At 35.4% G+C, this 17,496-nt stretch overlaps 1 protein-coding gene across 3 annotated transcripts in view; it reads left to right on the forward strand.

Moving 5' to 3' along the window:
- LOC131064657 (protein GRIP) overlaps positions 1–17,496 on the forward strand; it is a 289,846-nt gene that overhangs the window by 166,585 nt on the left and 105,765 nt on the right. For all 3 annotated transcript variants that reach the window (XM_059211056.1, XM_059211057.1, XM_059211058.1), the window contains 2 exons: positions 14,606–14,714; positions 14,852–14,931. In XM_059211056.1, coding sequence (XP_059067039.1) covers positions 14,606–14,714; positions 14,852–14,931 — 189 coding nt within the window. The remainder of the gene's footprint in view (positions 1–14,605; positions 14,715–14,851; positions 14,932–17,496) is intronic.

Raw genomic sequence — 17,496 nt, forward strand, 5'->3', positions numbered from 1 at the left:
CCACTAGCTTCTTGCTGATTGTAGGAACGCCTTGTGTGGTCGACTGGAAAACACCTTGAGTCCTTCACCTTCAAGCATTTTCGTATCTAGGATATGTACCTTCGTAGTAGTGTCCTTGGTCTTTGATGCATTGAACATCATTATTACCTTAGAAGATCGCACTAATTTCAGTTGAGTTGTTGTCTTATGGCGAAATTGAAATTGGTTGAGTCTTGCCAAATCTCATCCATGCTAAGTCGTTCATAGGGTTAGGCTAGATTAGACCTCTTAAGCCCTATCTTTTTCCATTTTTTTTGAAAGTTCCTTTTAGATTAGTGAAACCTTCGAACTATTGAATCCGTAAGAAGCCTTGAAGGAAACAGCAAATCACATCATACCACTAAAAAGGCTTGTCCACACGTGGAGACCCCACTAAAAGAACCTTGGAGTCTACCTAACTGATCCTTTACGCGAATCTTCAGCAGTTAGAGACTATTTTCTCAAGAGAGGATAAGATACCCTTAGGTATTTTATTCTGTGTTAGGCTGTGTATAAAACACACGTCAACAGGTTGTTACCCTTAAATTCTTGTAATAAGTTTAATTTGTGAGGCTGGATTAGGACAGTAGATCCTAGCAGCGTTTCTCACCTTGGTTTTTCCCATATTGGGTTTCTACATAAATCTTGTGCGTTATTTCTTGTGTGGTTGCATCTCTTTTGGTTTCAGTTTCAATCACTTTGAGATTTCAATTTGAAGTAGTTTCAGTTTTAATTCCTTTCAATTTTGAGATTGAAGTCTCATAAAGTTCATCAAAGGTTAAAGTTGTTAAAAAACGGAAATTTTGATCTACTACTGATTCACCCCCCCCTCTCAATAGTAGAATTGTGTTCTACAAGATTTTCATAGTTGTCATTTGCTTCTTTGTTGTCGATCTTATCCTTATCAAATAAGTCGTTTATAACAGTGAAGCATTAATCGGCATTGAATCGTGATTCTGATTAAGTTGGCCCTGCTCCCGATTTTTTCCCTGTAACTATGCCAAAAATCGTTGACCTAAAGTCAACGACTTATTGTCGATTAAATCGTGTATAGTCGCATTGTAAATCGCGATTGAAGTCCGGAATAAATCGCTAAATTTTTTCTTGCGAATTGGGAAAAAAAATCCTAAAAAGGACGCCCAAAACCTAGGACACCATTGGGTAGATCTTGACTAGTTGCAGAATGGGAGACTCGAGAATAGCAGAATCGCGGCACTAGCAGGAATAGCTGTGCTTCTCTCTTCTTTATCACCTGCCGCGTGCGACCGCAGATCTAATAATTTCCTTTGGGTTGGATATTTTCTGGATGCTAATGATGGGAGGAGGGGTCTGATCAAAGGAACCAATACTGGGGCCATCGTTTACCCGATTCAAATAGGCCATTGGGGCATTCAGCGGGTTGTTTCCATTGTGACTGTTGTCCCTCTCCACGACCTGTGGATATCGTTGTTTTGAAGCTAAAAACCCCTAAAGATTCTAGAGATGGTCGAGCCCTCAAGTCATATTATGATTTTGCAATAAAGTTTATTTTAATTGAATTCTTTTTTCATTTTCGCAATACATTTTTCAATTAGAAATTCGATGGATAAGATTTTGAAGTGTAAAATGTCAAAAGTTGGGGGCAATATTTTTATTGTTTGTGAACAATTACATGAAATTGCTGAGTGTGTATAATTCTATTATTAATCCTTTTTACTAGACTATAATTTAATTATATTATTTTTTTATGTTCTATAAGTTTTGATAGATAATAAATTAAAAGTGGTATTTTTAAAACAAAAATAAAAAAAATATTATTTATCTTAAATATTATTATTTTTTATATTTCAAATTTATTTGCAGAAATATTAATTCATAAAATTAATTAAAAAATAGATTGCAAAAGTGACTCATATTATGTTTTTTATAACATGTGAAACAAACTATTGACTATTTTGATGACGTATAATGTGTCCCTAAATGATTTAATCTATTTTGACAGCTGTTACCATCTAATTATTATTTATATTGTGGTATGTTTTGTGCAATGTAATCAGCAATATGAATATAAACAAAGAAAATCTATTTTCTACAATTCATGTATTGAAGTCTCTATTTTATTTGGTTACAATATTTCTATGCTATGGAAATGCCCTTAAATATTAAAAAAAGGTAGTTTTTGATTGTTTTTCTTAAATTTTTTACCTTTTTTGTAAATCCAATTTTTTCAAAAAATCTTATACTTTTGGTTTGCCGATTAATTCCCCAAACGATTAATGCTTCTTTGGTTTATAAATCTTATTTAAGGAGACTTTCGCTCTTTTGTTATTATTGAATATCTTGGTAATGATTCTCTGTGTCATTACTTTTCGTATTATGGTATCAGAGCTTGGGTTTATGAAACTTCAGGATCGGTGAATTCATGTTCGTGTTCATGGTAGAGAGTTTACTGGAGGTATAAAATTCAGAGAACAAAATAATAATCAGATATTTTGTTATTTCACACACTAATAGTCCATTACAAATATAGGATTTTTATTTCCTATATTCTAGGAAACCTCCCATACAACTCTCTTTTCATAGACGAGTTGTTTTAACAAAATATTAACCTAAATATTATTCTAACAAACCAAGTGACTAATAATAAGACATTTATATTACTAACTTAGATACCCACATAAATATTAATTTCTAACACAAATACCAACACCCCCTTAATGACCAACCTAATAGGTTTTGTCATTACATCATTTTAAACACACACATAGTCACTTCTTTGATGAACTTGGACATACAAATAGTTCACTTCTATGAATCCATCCTGAAACCCATAGATAGTTTGCTTCTATAGATCCATCTTGAAATCTACAAACAGTTTACCAAGCAACCTCTTCTTATGGACCTATCCTGAAATCCACAAGTCGCATCATGTGTCAAAGAGCTTTATAATAGATCCATACTGAAATCTATCAAGCTTGTCATGGCTCCTTAACGTTTGTGTCAAATCAAGACAACTTGTTATCTGTCATAATAGATCCAGAATACGAGTACACTTGCCACTCTCGTACCTTCCTAGTGGTTTATTCCACAATTTGATGTCTAGACTGAGATTTGGTACAACACCTCTTTTGTCCTACATTGTCCATCAAGACTAGTGGATAAGTTAACAATAGACTTTGACTGACAAATTTTGAAAACAACTTCTACATGTCTAGATTGGTCTTTGGTCTATCTTCCTTTCTAAGTAGAATTTTTGTGAGGTTCTTGTACTCATAAATTGTCAGGATCTTATGACTCCAAACAGTCTTGTTTGTCTGAATCAATTTTTGTGATTCCGAAAGGAACAGAGCCTAGATGTTCCTCGCCATTGACAACTTCAAGTTTGAGTCAGGGTATCAACTATAATTATGTAGATCCCTAAGCCAAATAATACAAAACAACTAATTTAAATGACTAAACTCTGTCGCTTTTGGCATACAAGCTAAAAAAATGATGAAGAATAATGAAATAATTCTCTCAATACTCAACATCAAACAAAAACATATTTACATTACGTGCACCATTTTCTTCCTTGTCCTTGTAGATTCTCTTGCTTCTTGGCTTTGCACATTTCTCACACTCTAGAATGAAAGCATACAGTGACATTCAAAATTCAATTGGCAATGTTACCTATTCCAGATCACTTATAGATTGGAACATAAGGCCCACTTAGTTGATTGTTTATACTTCTCCACTAAAGGTGATATCTAAAGTCTCACAACCATCACCTTTGTTGCTTAGTTCCGAGGTGAAAACCCAGTCAAACCCTTACAAGACATTATCATCACTGTTGTGTGTTGAGAAAAGCTATGAGATTGCTGAGGAAGATAGTCACTTCTGGAGACTTTACAACGAAGACCTAGAAGCATATGCCATTTTGGACACAGGCAGTGATCTGATTTGGACTTAGGTGCAAATCTTGTAAGCCTTGCATGAGGCAGACACTGCTGTTTTTTGACCCTAAGAAATAAATCAAATACAAATGCCTCCCCGATGCTTTTTGTTGTTGCCAAGAAAAAAGTGTCACTCATCGATCTTCTGCAACTGTTAGCCCTTTGACTAGCGCCCTCTCCGACTGCCGCAATGCTATTCGATGATATGGCTTGTTTACTTCTTGCACAATAGATCTCTTTTATTTGCAAGTGACTTCTTGCAATAAATAACAATCATACAAAAGCGTTCCATCTAAACCACCAGCGGCTTCTTCTATTTGTAGTAGATGGGGGTTCAATAGAGTTTATCTTTCAAATTTACTACATATGCAGACATTGTTCTCCCAAAATTTTCCTTGAACTCCACAATTTCATACCTTTTTGTTGACTGTCGGGTCAAGTCTGAAATGATTGCCCTTCACATAGAGATCAACCTTGCACTTATCACAGTTTTGGAGATAAAATCTGACATTTCACAAGGCATATTGAGTGTATTGGTCAATAGTTTGGGATGTTCAGAGAGAACCGAACCTGCAAACTTCGTGGTCACAATATCACAAGTGATTTGAGGCTAACTTATTGGAAGGAAATCTCCAAACAATAAATGTAGATCTTGAAATCTCGCAACCTCTTCTCTTTATTTCTTCAGCATCCTTTATCCCCCAACTCTGATACCATATAAAATTCAGAGAACAAAATAATAATCATGTATTTTGTTATTTCGCACACTAATAGTCCATTACATATATAGGATTTTCTTTTCCTATATTCTAGGAAACCTCACATAACAACTCTCTTTTCATAGACGAGTTGTTCTAACAAAGTATTAACATACATATTATTCTAACAAACCAAGTGACTAATAATAAGTTGTTTCTCAACAACTTAATATTAGGAGACTTTTTAATAATACTAATTTAAATACCCACATAAACATTAATTTCTAACACAAATACCAAATGAGGATACTATATGATCTCAAGTAAAGGTTTTTAGTCTAGGTTGGCGGTTCGGGTTCGGGTTTGGGTTCCGGTTTGGGTTCGAAGAACCCGGTACGCCGGTATGGCAAAATTTTGAAAAGGGGTTTGGGTTCGTTAGTACAAAAACATGTAATTTTTTTTATATATATATATATTTTGATATTTGTGAAGCCTATAAGCATGAATTAAAATATGCATGTCACATAGCATCATATAAACAACAAAACAAACATAAACTTGTAATCATAGCATCATGATCATACCATAATTGATAATAGCATCATATACATCAAGTTTAATATTAAAATGACAAAATATTCAAGTATCATTGTTTCAACTTTCAACAATATAAACTTAAAGTTTAATCATCAAATGGATCATCTAATTCTTCATCCTCATCCTCCTCCTCCTCCTCCTCCTCCTCCTCCTCCTTGACATTGACATTACATGAGCCAATGCCACTTGCACTTGCACTATAAGTTGGCTCAATTTCTGAGTCATCAAGTGTCAATGCAAGAAGCTGAGAAGCAGGAGCATCCAAATCAGTATGCTCTGGCTCTATATCCCACATCTTTGTTTCCCCTTGTGTGTAGTCATGTTGTTTGTGTGAAAGAAGACGTAGGTTGGAATGTACATATACTAAATTCTCCGCTCTTTTTGATAGCAGCCTATTGCGCTTTACTGAGTGGATGAAAGAGTATGTGCTCCAATTTCTTTCTGAAGCAGATGAACTAGCAACCTATGAAGACAAAGTAAACAATTAAAGTTATACATTAATAAAAATAAAATTACTAGCAACCTATGAAGACAAAGTAAACTATAAATAAACTAAAACTTGTAAATTAAAATTTTTAATTAATTAAACTTACTTGTGATAAAACTTTTATAGCGAGGGGTTGTAGGTGTTGGAAGCATATGCCATGGAAGTACCACCAGCTATGAGCATCTTTCTTGGATCTATGACGAAGTGCATCAACACTTAGACCATTCCCATTTGTGAATTCTATGAACTCATTTGTAACAACATCTCGCAAATCATCATCGGGATATAGTCTAAGAAATCCTGCCTTGTACCCATCAGATACTTCTAGATCTCTCCATGGTGGAATCCTTCCTGGTTTACCAAGAAATTGATTGCTATAGTACTTAGGTGTCAAGGCATAGGCAAGAAGGTGCAAAGGAGTGGTCATCTTATTCCACCTCTCTACAATAATTACTTCCAGTTCTTTGAAGAATTTCTCCTGAGGATCATTCTCTTTTTCATTTATAGTGACCTTTATTTTTTCAAGCATTGAATCAATGCCATCATAAATCTCACCTATGCAAGGCCTATCTATGTCTGTATAGCGAATCATGCTCATGATGGGCTCAGTGATACTTAGGAGATATGTAACAAGATCCCACCATTTCTCATTCAATATTCTATCCCTAATTTTTTCTGCCCTCTCAGTGCTACTTTGCTTCCATACAGTCCAATTGGTGCTGATCACCATATTGCATAGTGCCACTCTAACTTTCACAAGTCGTCTTAAGACGATTGTGTTTGATGCAAAACGGGTCTCAGCAACCTATAACACAAATTAATGCCAAATGATTAAAAAATAAAGCCAAACTTTAAAGAAGAATACACAATATAGCTTACATAATGATATTATTAACATTGAAAATTAAAAAAAATCTGAAAATGTAAAATTAAATTACTATTTCACTTACCTTCAATAGCTCCAAATTCGAATAGGTTCTAAAAATCCCTTGAGACATGTGGTGGTTTGTGATGAACATCTGGATGTCCTCAACCTTTGCATACACATCTCTGATCCATTTTATTTTTTGCCCAATCCTTTGTAGCATAAGATTGAGTGAATGTACCGCACAAGGTGTCCAAAAGATGTGATCATAGCGTTGCTCAACCAACAAATCAGCAGCTCTACAATTTTTTGCATTGTCCATTATGACTTGGACAACATTGCGGGGTCCCACAGACTCAATGGCAGAGATGAGAATTTCTGCAATAAATTGGCCATCTTTTATTTGGCCCTCACAATCCACAGCTCTCAAAAACATTGCCCCTTTAGGGGACACCGCTATGACATTGATCAAGGGACGGTTTTTAGCATCTTTCCACCCATTTGAAACAATTGTTACACCTGTCTCAACCCATGAATCCCTTATGGGTTTCAATACATCTTCAACCCTCTTCACCTCTTTCTCCAATAATGTTCCACGTACCTTCTCATAACCGGGGCCCTTATACCCTCTTGGTGCCTCATTAACACTTTTTATCATTTGCTTCCAATATGGGGAGCGAACAACATTGAATGACAACCCATTTGCATAAATGCACCTTACTATATCTTGATCAGCATTGTCTCTACTCTCATTTTGGAATGCGGTTTCTAAAGGCCCCTTTGTTCTTTTACGTGTCAAGGGTGGTTCACTTTGAGGTTCATTTGTGGCAAAGAAGGGGTGGTCTTCTACTACAATACTGGGATTAGAAGGGCCTTGCATTCCCCTTGTTTTCTTTGATGCGGTTTGGTTCAATCTACGGGTTTCCCTCTCTTCTGCCGCCTCATGTTCCCTAATATATTTCATCACTGTCTCATCTGGTATAGGTTTACCATTTTTTCCAGGGCATTTTGTGATGCCTCTTCCTTTTATTCCACACAAATGGCCTACCACCCGATAATATGAACTATTACGTTCAATATCACATCCATGGCATTTCCAACAGAATCCCCCACCTCCCGGAAGTTGTTTTATAATGTCCACATATTTCCATAAGGGAGAATTTGGATCATTTCTTTGTTTTGCAATTATTTGTTCATTGCCAATGGAGGAAGATGTAGATGTGATTCTAGTTCCTATGGCAAGAAATAAAATAAACATATTCAAAAACAAATACTAAATAATGAAAAAAAATTCAAGTTTCATGTTTGACAATTTGTGAAACAAAAATAGTTGGAAAAAAATGTTTAAAAACCTACCTCTTGCAGCCAATGGAAGCTTGAAAATGTATGGAAATGATGCTGCAACACTTGTTGAAGCTTCTAAAATCAGTCTTCAACTCCTGCTCTCATAAAAATTTTGTTTGCAACACAAATGAGGTGAAATGAGTCAATAAAATGTTTTAGAAGTGTTTTTTAGGTTATAATTTTCACTTTTTACAAGGCGGAATTGAAAAAAAAAAAAATTTGCTTTGTTTTTTGACTTTATGGGCCGCCCAGCCGCCCGAGTTCGACTGGGTCCGCCTGGGTTCGACTGGTCGAACCCACCCTAGGTTTTTCGAACCCTGGTCGAACCTTGGTCGAACCGGACCTGTACCACGGACCCGGTCGAACCCGGACCCGTACCAGGGCGTCCCAGGGGCGAACCCGGTAACCTAGTTTTAAGTGAATTTTTGTTTTCAACAAATTCGCTGGTTTTTTTATTTGCAACATTTTGTGGGTATTATTCTGAGAAAAAATCATAGCATCTTTTGTTGCTAAAATTGCACAAGGATCTTTTGCATTCACTGTGAAGGGCTTTTTTTGGAAATTGTGTTGCAATTCTGCAAAATGCTGCCATTTTTTACCTAGAGGTCATGGGTGTTGGGTTTTGCACAGTTTTTTGACGATTTTTATAAAAATTGTGGCATTTTCTGTTGTTAAGACATCATGCTAGTAGTGTTTTAAGTCGCGATGGCATTTTCTAGACCTTTTTGGCGGGATTTTTGAGGCCTATCTGGATGATTGTTGATAAAATTGTGGGTATGACCAAGGTTTGGCATTAGGTTTTCACCAAGCTTTTGCGATATTTTTAACAAAATCATGTTTTTTCTAGACAGCTAGTGTTTTAGCTAAGTTTCCCATTTTTCTCTAGAATTATTATTGCAAGTTTTTGATGATTTGTTTACAAAAGTTGTGGGTGTGGTTCACTACTAAGGTTTTGATTTTTCTAAAGTTTATTTTTGAAAGAAGTGGGGAGTTTCTTCATTTTTTGTGATTTTGTATTGCAGGAGGGATGTTTTCATTGCGCAACATCATGTTGGAAGGCAACCATAGGTTGACTAGCAAAAATTATAATATTTGGAAATAGGATGCTCACAATCCTAGAGTGTAGAATCCTTGATAAGTTTGTTCTTGGTAGTGAAACTTGGCCAATGATTGCGAGTAATGACTAGGACAATTTTAATGAGTGTAATTGTGAAGACGTTATGCTCATTAAATCATCAGTAACAAATGAGATGCTTTTGGAAGCTGCATCAGGAAAAAACTTTGCAAAAACATGGAAACACTTGCGGTATAAGGGCAGGGCCTTCTTCTTGAAGAATATGCTATCGTCGATCATGATGGATGTGTTGGAAAGTTTGTCACTGATGTCAAGAAGATATTCAATATCCTTGAAGAATGATTAAGATCGATGGACAAATTATTATTGATAAAAAATGTCGTCATTGATGTTTTGATGACTTCATTAAAGTTAAAGGATATATTTGCCATATAAGGAGTCAATGATGTTGAAGACTCATGCATAGATGGAGACTAAGGAAGATTTTGATGCTAACTACTTAAGCGACATCATAGGCAAGGTGGCAGCGATTAAAATTCAAAGAAGCAACAGATAAGGATTTGTGAAGGCCACAAATATATTCAAGAAGATGACAAATGATTAACAGATGATTATAATCTTTCATTTAGAAGAGACCTCACATGAGGTTGCTCCTGAAATCAGAAGAGCATAATGTTCCTGCAGTCACCATAATGAGATATGGGAACCAGCAAATAAGTATTATGACAGTCTCCAAACAATAGTGACTAGTTAAGTGAAGGGTGTGAAGGTAATGATTGACAAAGCAGCGACAAAGATGATATATTAAAGAAGTGATCTATTGAGCACACCAGTGATTTATATTAGACAATAAAGTACAGCGATCAAGGAGGACAGTGATTTAAAAGGTTCACTTTTACAAGTTCATGTTTAAAGAACAGATTTATAAATTAAAGACTTAAGCATACAAATAACAAAGCAACGTGGCAGGACTGTTTCCTCAAAAGTTGTCGGCTTGAAAAGTAGACAGCGATTACCTTGGAAGACAAAATAATATTTTGTTCGATATATTAATGGTTTATGACTGAATAAATATTCAAAGCAATAAGATCTGTGCTAAGTCCGATTCATTAAAGGGTATGTGCATTTCATATTGTGCTGGTCGATTGTATTCTTACTTGGAATGATTTTATTGAGAGATTCTCATCCAAAGCAAGAGCCACTTTTGATAGAAGACAAATCAACTATAGAGAATCAACAACAATAGAAGAATAATTTAAATAAAGCCTTGTCAGATATGCAGCGATGAGCAAAGCTAGCTGACTTGTTAATAAACATCAATCAATAAACAGCGATTTAGAAAATGATTGTTTAAACAGTAAAGGGGGACTATGTGCGATTCATTAAGAAGATGCGATCTGACTGTGCTAAGAAAAAGACTTCTCCAAATGGTGCGAATTGTATATAAGAAGGATTTTTTTTTACTAAGTGATTAATATCCTTTAGACAGTGGTTCATAAGATAATGATCAAGGCTGACTTCTTATGAAGTAGATAAAGAGAGCAATTATAATTAGAAGGTGAAGCGAATTAGTTTAATAACGATTATATCATTATGATATAAACTGGCCGTTACCAAAGATTAGAAGAATTACACCAAGCTACTTCATTAATGATAAGTCTAAAGTTTATTTGAAGTCAGACAAGTTAAATAACTTTTCTTACGTGCCATTACAGATACAAAACAATGAAAGTGAGAATTTTGAAGACAATGGTTATAGAAGAATGTTTTAAATTCATAAACAGGGTGTTAGAAATAACAAGTGTATAACTAATTAACTATCATCTATCTTAAGTGAGGTGTGATTGAATATACAAAATATGCGATTTATATCTTTAAGAAAAGTTAAAATAATTATGTTAAGAAAAGTCACAACCGGTTGTCAAAAGAAGACACAACTCTTATTGAATGGACATGTGAAAGGTATATAAAGAAATCAAAATCAGTTGAGTGAAAAAGTTGTTGTGGAAAATGTACAAAGGGATATCATATATCAGCAGACTTGTGGTGAATGAATAGAAGATTGTTAAAGGCAGATTTCTGAGTATATGGCAGCAAATATATAAGTATATATGCAGATTTGAAGTAAATGTATGCAGATATGTGAAGGGAACATGGGCAGATTAATGTATGAAGATTTGGAAGGAGGATACATGCAGATTTAGTAATGAGAATAAATGAAGAGAACACTATGAAGTAAATCAATGATAGAACAAGTTTGAATGAGAAAATATGTTTATGAACAAAAGTGCAAGGTTGTGTAACCATACAAGTACATTTGTATGAAAATGAGAAAAAGGGAATTGAGAAACAAAGACACAAATAGGAGTTCATAATATCCATCATCCGTTGAGATAGCAACATATTGAAGGTAGAACCATAATTTGGAAGTTGGTGCTTCCTAAATGAGAGATTGGTGTCTCTTATTGAGTTGGTGCTCAGTTGTGGGAGTTGGTGCTCACAAACAAACTTAGGGGTTAGTGCCTCTAGTAGGTTGGTGCCTACAAATATTGTAAAAGAAGATATTCATATAAGCATTCATTGCCGTGGTTTTCTCCTGTAAGGGTTTCCACGTATATATCTTGTGTTCTATTTGTGTTCATAGTAGTTAGATCTCGTGTGAATGATAATATGCAATGAATATGTTTATGAGATAAGTTATACGTGTGTGATTAAAGTTCAAGAAGTAAAAGTTTGTTAATATACTGATTCACCCCTCCCTCTCAGTATATTCTTGTTCTCTTCAGGATGAGAAGATGTCTTTGCACGATCATTCGATGAAGAAGAAAGACTTTGTGATCAATTGAAAGCAATAGGTTGTATGGTGGAAGAAGACATTCTGGTTATAATGCTGAAAGCTTACCATGGTCATATGATCATTTCATAGAAACACCCAACATCACATCTACTAATGTTGACTAGAAGTTCAATGATTTATGTAACACTTTTGCAGCAGGACAGATGGAAGAAGCTGTTTGGTAGCAAGAATAGTTAATTGAGTGTGGAATGGTTCATAAGGCAGAACACTTGCTGAAGGTTTTGCAAATGGGGTTGCAAGTTGAGTGGGCTTAACCTTGGAGGAAACTCCATGGTTAAGCGCGTTCGAGTTGGAGTAGTATTGGGATGGGTGACCTCCCGGGAAGGCCCAAAGCTTCACCTCTTTTCTTATTCTTTGCGCTTTTTCTTATTTTATATTCTTTGTACTCTTTTTAAGGTTCTTTTTTTTGTTTTTGACTCTTATTTTCCCTCCTTGAATCTTGTGCAATCCTTTCCCTTCCACCTTTTCTCCTCTCTTATTTAACCTTGGTTTGCATTTTTCTTCTATTTGCTTTTCACAGCTCTATCATCTTGATGATGGATCATGGAGTGTGATCCGAAATGTTGATGCAAATAAACGATACACAGTTATATTTGTTGGCTTGATGGTGATTTTTGTAATGGACGACTTCATGTCATTGATGTCATTGATGGCATATGTATACACACACATATGTTCACATTGTCATAGTCATCTTAGTTAAGACAAACTGATATTACTCCTAAGTCTTTGTATTGCAAAACCGGTATTATATGCATAGAGAAGTCCAAACGGTTTTGAAGGTGTCTAACCGGTATATGTAGACAACCGGTATATGCAGCTTGGAGATTCAGCGAAGATCAACAAGGAAGCAAACTGAGGACAATCAGTCTATGAGTTGGAAGAGGTTAACTCTTAACCGGTATCGGTGTTCGAACCGGTTTCATTGATTGTGTGATGAGTTATCACCGATCGTGATGAGTTATCCCTAACCGATAGATTTGGCGGCAATCTGTGATGTGTTATGTTAGATTGTCCAGATACACTGCACCTAGGAAATTGTGATGAAGTTCCTGAGCCAACATGAAATCTAATGTCTATATAATGACATTGTGATGAACTATTTTCATGATGCGAAATAAAAGTGTTAAGTTGTTGCGATTTACTGAAGGCGTTGCAAAGTATGTCGGTGATGCAGTTTTGAGTGAGCAGAAGAGGATCTATTCAAGCAAGTTGTGCTACTTCTAGATCACACCACTTGTTGTTTTCTAATCACTACAATAGTCAAATTCCCTAACCGGGTAAGCTCTAACAAGCTTCATTGTACAAATCCTCTAACCAGGTGATCCATTAGTTTGGTTTTGAAATCCTCTACCGAGTTTACTCCTAACAGGGTACTACCTTTAACAGGGTATAGCTCCTAACAGAGCTTTGGGATCTCTAACAGGATTCACTCCTAGCAGAGCACTTTGTAGACCCTAACCGGTCAGTTACCTATTACTGCAGATAGTTAACTTGTGAGTCCCATCTCACTGTGGTTTTTCCCAGTTGGGTTTTCCACGTATAACACTTGTGTTATGGTGGATGTTTTTCTTGTTGTGGATGCTTTAATATCACTTTGGATTGCATGCATAGTATTTAGTAAGTTGGTTAATTGTCTTTACCGGTCTGTGTTTAAAGTGGTATTGTTTTTGCTGTCACTGATTCATCCCCCCCTCTCAGTGCTTTATAAGTCTATCAATATCTAGAAGCACAACACAATTTTTAAGAGAGAATAATTATAACATTATGATCATATGGGAACAAATATTTGACAGGTTATGTGTCATGTCCTTATTATATGTTGAATTGTGGCTAACTTGTTGGGCTTAAATAGTTATTATCACCTGTCATGGACTGACTATGAGTTTTTGCGTAGAGGGTTGAGAGAGCGCTTTGCCATAGGTTTTTCAGGCCTATGGTAATTTGGTTTTATGTGCATGAATTGTGACTATAATGAGAATGTCTGCATTTATTTCATTTCTGTGTCTCATATATGGTCGGGTTATTGCAGTCATTGTATATGAATTCAGTGCGTATATCTTCCATTTGATTTTTTTATGTACAGAATAATTGTTTCTAGTTTTTTATATTATATTCTCGAACTTCTTGGGTTGTAACATGCTCTCTTTGATACATGACGTTAGAACGATGGATGTTTGTGTTTCTTCCCATGTTATATGTGATTTAGGGCATCATATTATTGTTTGCATTCATAGCCTTTATAAAGGACATGGCTTTTACTTTTGCATGTTGCCTTTTTAGAATGCTTAGGTACTCATTGTTTTAGTAGGCTCAATTTGGTTTCATTGTTTGCCAGTGTTTTGATTTGGTGATTTTGACTAAGTTCTTACTGGTTTGCAGTTGTGAAATCTTTTTTTTTTGACTGTTTGCATTATTTTCTTAGGATTGGCATGGCATTGTGTGTGTGTTCCCAGTTGAAATTTCAGATTCTTGTTGAGAAATTGAGTAGTTCTGCTTGTAAAATATCATGATAAATGAATTTGTTAATTTGTGTATTCTATAATGGTCTTGTGAAATATCTCAATCTTTACTGGTGAAATTTGTCTTCTTTGTTTTCTTTCTGAATAATGAAGAGAAGCTAAATTTTAGAATTGACTTTTCCTACTCTCCAATTCCACCTTCCACGAAAGTATCTTTTAGCACTAGGAAATGGAAACTATATTACTGTTTGGTTTTCTTACATTAGATCTTTTTCTTTACAATGTCATCAGCTAAAGGAGAAGGAGAGCTGGGATGCTGAACTTCAAAAAATGAAAACTAGGCTTGAAGAGTCAGAAAAATCCATCTTGCAGTATGAGATTGACGCTGTGAAGACAAGAAGTCAGTATATGTCAGCTTCCAATATAATAATTGTTTATCTGTTTTCTTCATAAGTGCAGTGATTATTGGATTCATTAAAAATGTGCTATTTGTAGTTTCTCCATAGTTACTCTCTGTTAAATTTATTATTATGGCAGGCCAATTAGAGTTGGAGCTTGAAGGATTGCAACAAAAAGTTGACAAATATGAAGAGGCTCTTGCTTCTGCTAGAGAAGAGGTGTGAGGTTACATTCTGTACAATATTCGTTTGTAATAATGCTAGGGCTTCCTTCAAACTTTTATTCTTGAAGCTATAAAATGAATTCATATAAATGCATGTGACTTGAATGTCTTAATAAAATCAGTTCATCTTGTACTGTATTCAGGCTTACTAACGACATTCCAGTTTCATTATTCTGGGATTGTATCCAATTTTCTTGTTCTGAGATTGTATCCAATGTATATTTCTTGAGGGTACTTGACTATGGATATTGATGTCAATATTCTTTCACTCCAGCAGACATGGAGTGTAGCTGCTATTCAGTATCCTTTTGACAGAAGATTTGATGTAATATGATGTACCATTTGACCATAAAATTGGACCATATATTATGAATAAAACTTTTATAGATATGGTCTTTGAACTTTTCTTTTAGATATTTTCTTTGAACATTTATAATTCCAATACTCTGATACGTTGATGTCTAATACTTCCAGTGAAACATTACCATTTACATACTTTCTTTGTGCTTTCATGTAATGTATACCCCTGATTTCTTTTTTGAAAATGTTTGCAAGATTGCATGGCAACATTTACTGTTTTCTGATTGTTTGTTGTCAAGATTCATTCACCATTTTTTGGAAAGCATTCATAGGATATATTGCATTGAAAAAGTTGTATAATCCAATTTGCATTAAACCACAAATTTACCATTACATAATAAGAGAGCACAAGGCATACAAACTGAAAAATCAGATAACAATATTAATTGCAGACCTGGAACAATGCCAGTGGAAGAAGATTTCAGACCCACATGAACAACAACAACTTCCTTAGACGTCCTCCAATGTTTCAGAACAGCCAGCATACCTTCCCCTTTTCACTTCAACCTTCACTAAAGATGAAACTGACTGAAGATAGGTCTGCCACAATGATTTCCAATACTTTTAAGGTCTGATAAAATAACTCAGAGTTTTGAGCTCCCTTAGTCCCGGCGTATTAAGAAGAGGAGCTATACAGCCCTTCAAGGGGGTGATTTGCATAAATAAATCAGCAACCAACAGAAACCCACATGTTATATGTCAATATTCATCACCCAGCAGTGGAAAATAAATTGCAGTGATGCCCCAAATAATATAAAATTAACCCAAAGAGATATAAGCAAAAATATGGTTCTTTGTATCTATGAAAATGATATGACCAGCACTGAGAAAATACTCAAAACACAGAAAACTCGAACAGCACTCCCAAAAAGAGATAAACACACCAAAAACTGAATACCCACATCAAAATACTTCGTAAGTCTTCATCCTTATCAATCCCTTATCACCAAACTGGTATTCAAAATACTTCATAAGTCTTCATCCTTATCAATCCCTTGTCACCAAACTTCATATCAAAATCACTAAAACTCAAACTGTAAGCAAAACCAACTATGGTGGATCTCGCACCACCGAAACAGAGGAAGTGTAGAGGGTTTTCATCCTCAACAATCTTTAGAAGAACTCTTCAAGTTCATTCTAGCAGCATTTCATTATGTGTGCATAAGCAGAATGAATGAATGAGAGCCCAAACTCTAATTTATAGAGTTGGAGGGAAAGGTTAGGGCAACATAAATTTGAAATATAATATTTTCCCTCTAAAACAATCAATATAACACATTGGTGAGGCCTTCGATTGTTATCTTTGAGATACCATACTCTCAACCCACTTATAATAGAGACTACTATTTCCACCAATATTGTCCAACTTAGAGTTACAAGACTCGGCGAGTCTAGAGGCGAGCTGGCTCTGCAGAGTCCAAGACTTTGGACTCGGACTCGATTGTTATCTTTGAGATACCATACTCTCAACCCACTTATAATAGAGACTACTATTTCCACCAATATTGTCCAACTTAGAGTTACAAGACTCGGCGAGTCTAGAGGCGAGCTGGCTCTGCAGAGTCCAAGACTTTGGACTCGGACTCGTTGCCAGACTTAGTAGATTCACCGAGTCTTGAGGGTCAGACTCTGCCATGGCCAATCAGCAAAGAGGGCAAAGCAACTATTTATATTTTCAGAAAAAACACAGATACCCAAAAGAGATGCAAGGCATTTATATAAAAGATCCATTAATTGAAGCTCAAGTATGCTCAAGTATGCTCAAGAGCCTACAAATTTCAGTGTGGAAGAAGATGATGGCAAAAGGAGATTGTTAAAATGCTATTTATACCATGAAAGATGGCAAGGTTTTAGATTGGAAATTGAGAGCCATAACCTAGAAGGCAAGATGGTGATCAAGAAAAATTGACAATAATATCTTTCAATATAACAGAAGCGAAGGCAATAAATTTTCTTATTGGGCAACAAATAATGATCTAGGGGTTTTACATTTGGAAGGTGTCCTAGACAAATTTGATTACTATCCTATCCCAAAGATTTTGAAAGTTTCTTGGTGGCTGATTCCTCCCTTGCCTACTCCGCATATATTTTTGCCCACCATCACATCTATGCGTAGCTTGACATTTCAGTTTTCACTGCTTTTGTATTGTCTTTTTCACTCCCTCTTGTGATTTTCTCAGAGGGTGGGATCATTGACTTG

The sequence above is a fragment of the Cryptomeria japonica genome, chromosome 9, assembly GCF_030272615.1.
Source record: "Cryptomeria japonica chromosome 9, Sugi_1.0, whole genome shotgun sequence".
NCBI lineage: Eukaryota > Viridiplantae > Streptophyta > Pinopsida > Cupressales > Cupressaceae > Cryptomeria > Cryptomeria japonica.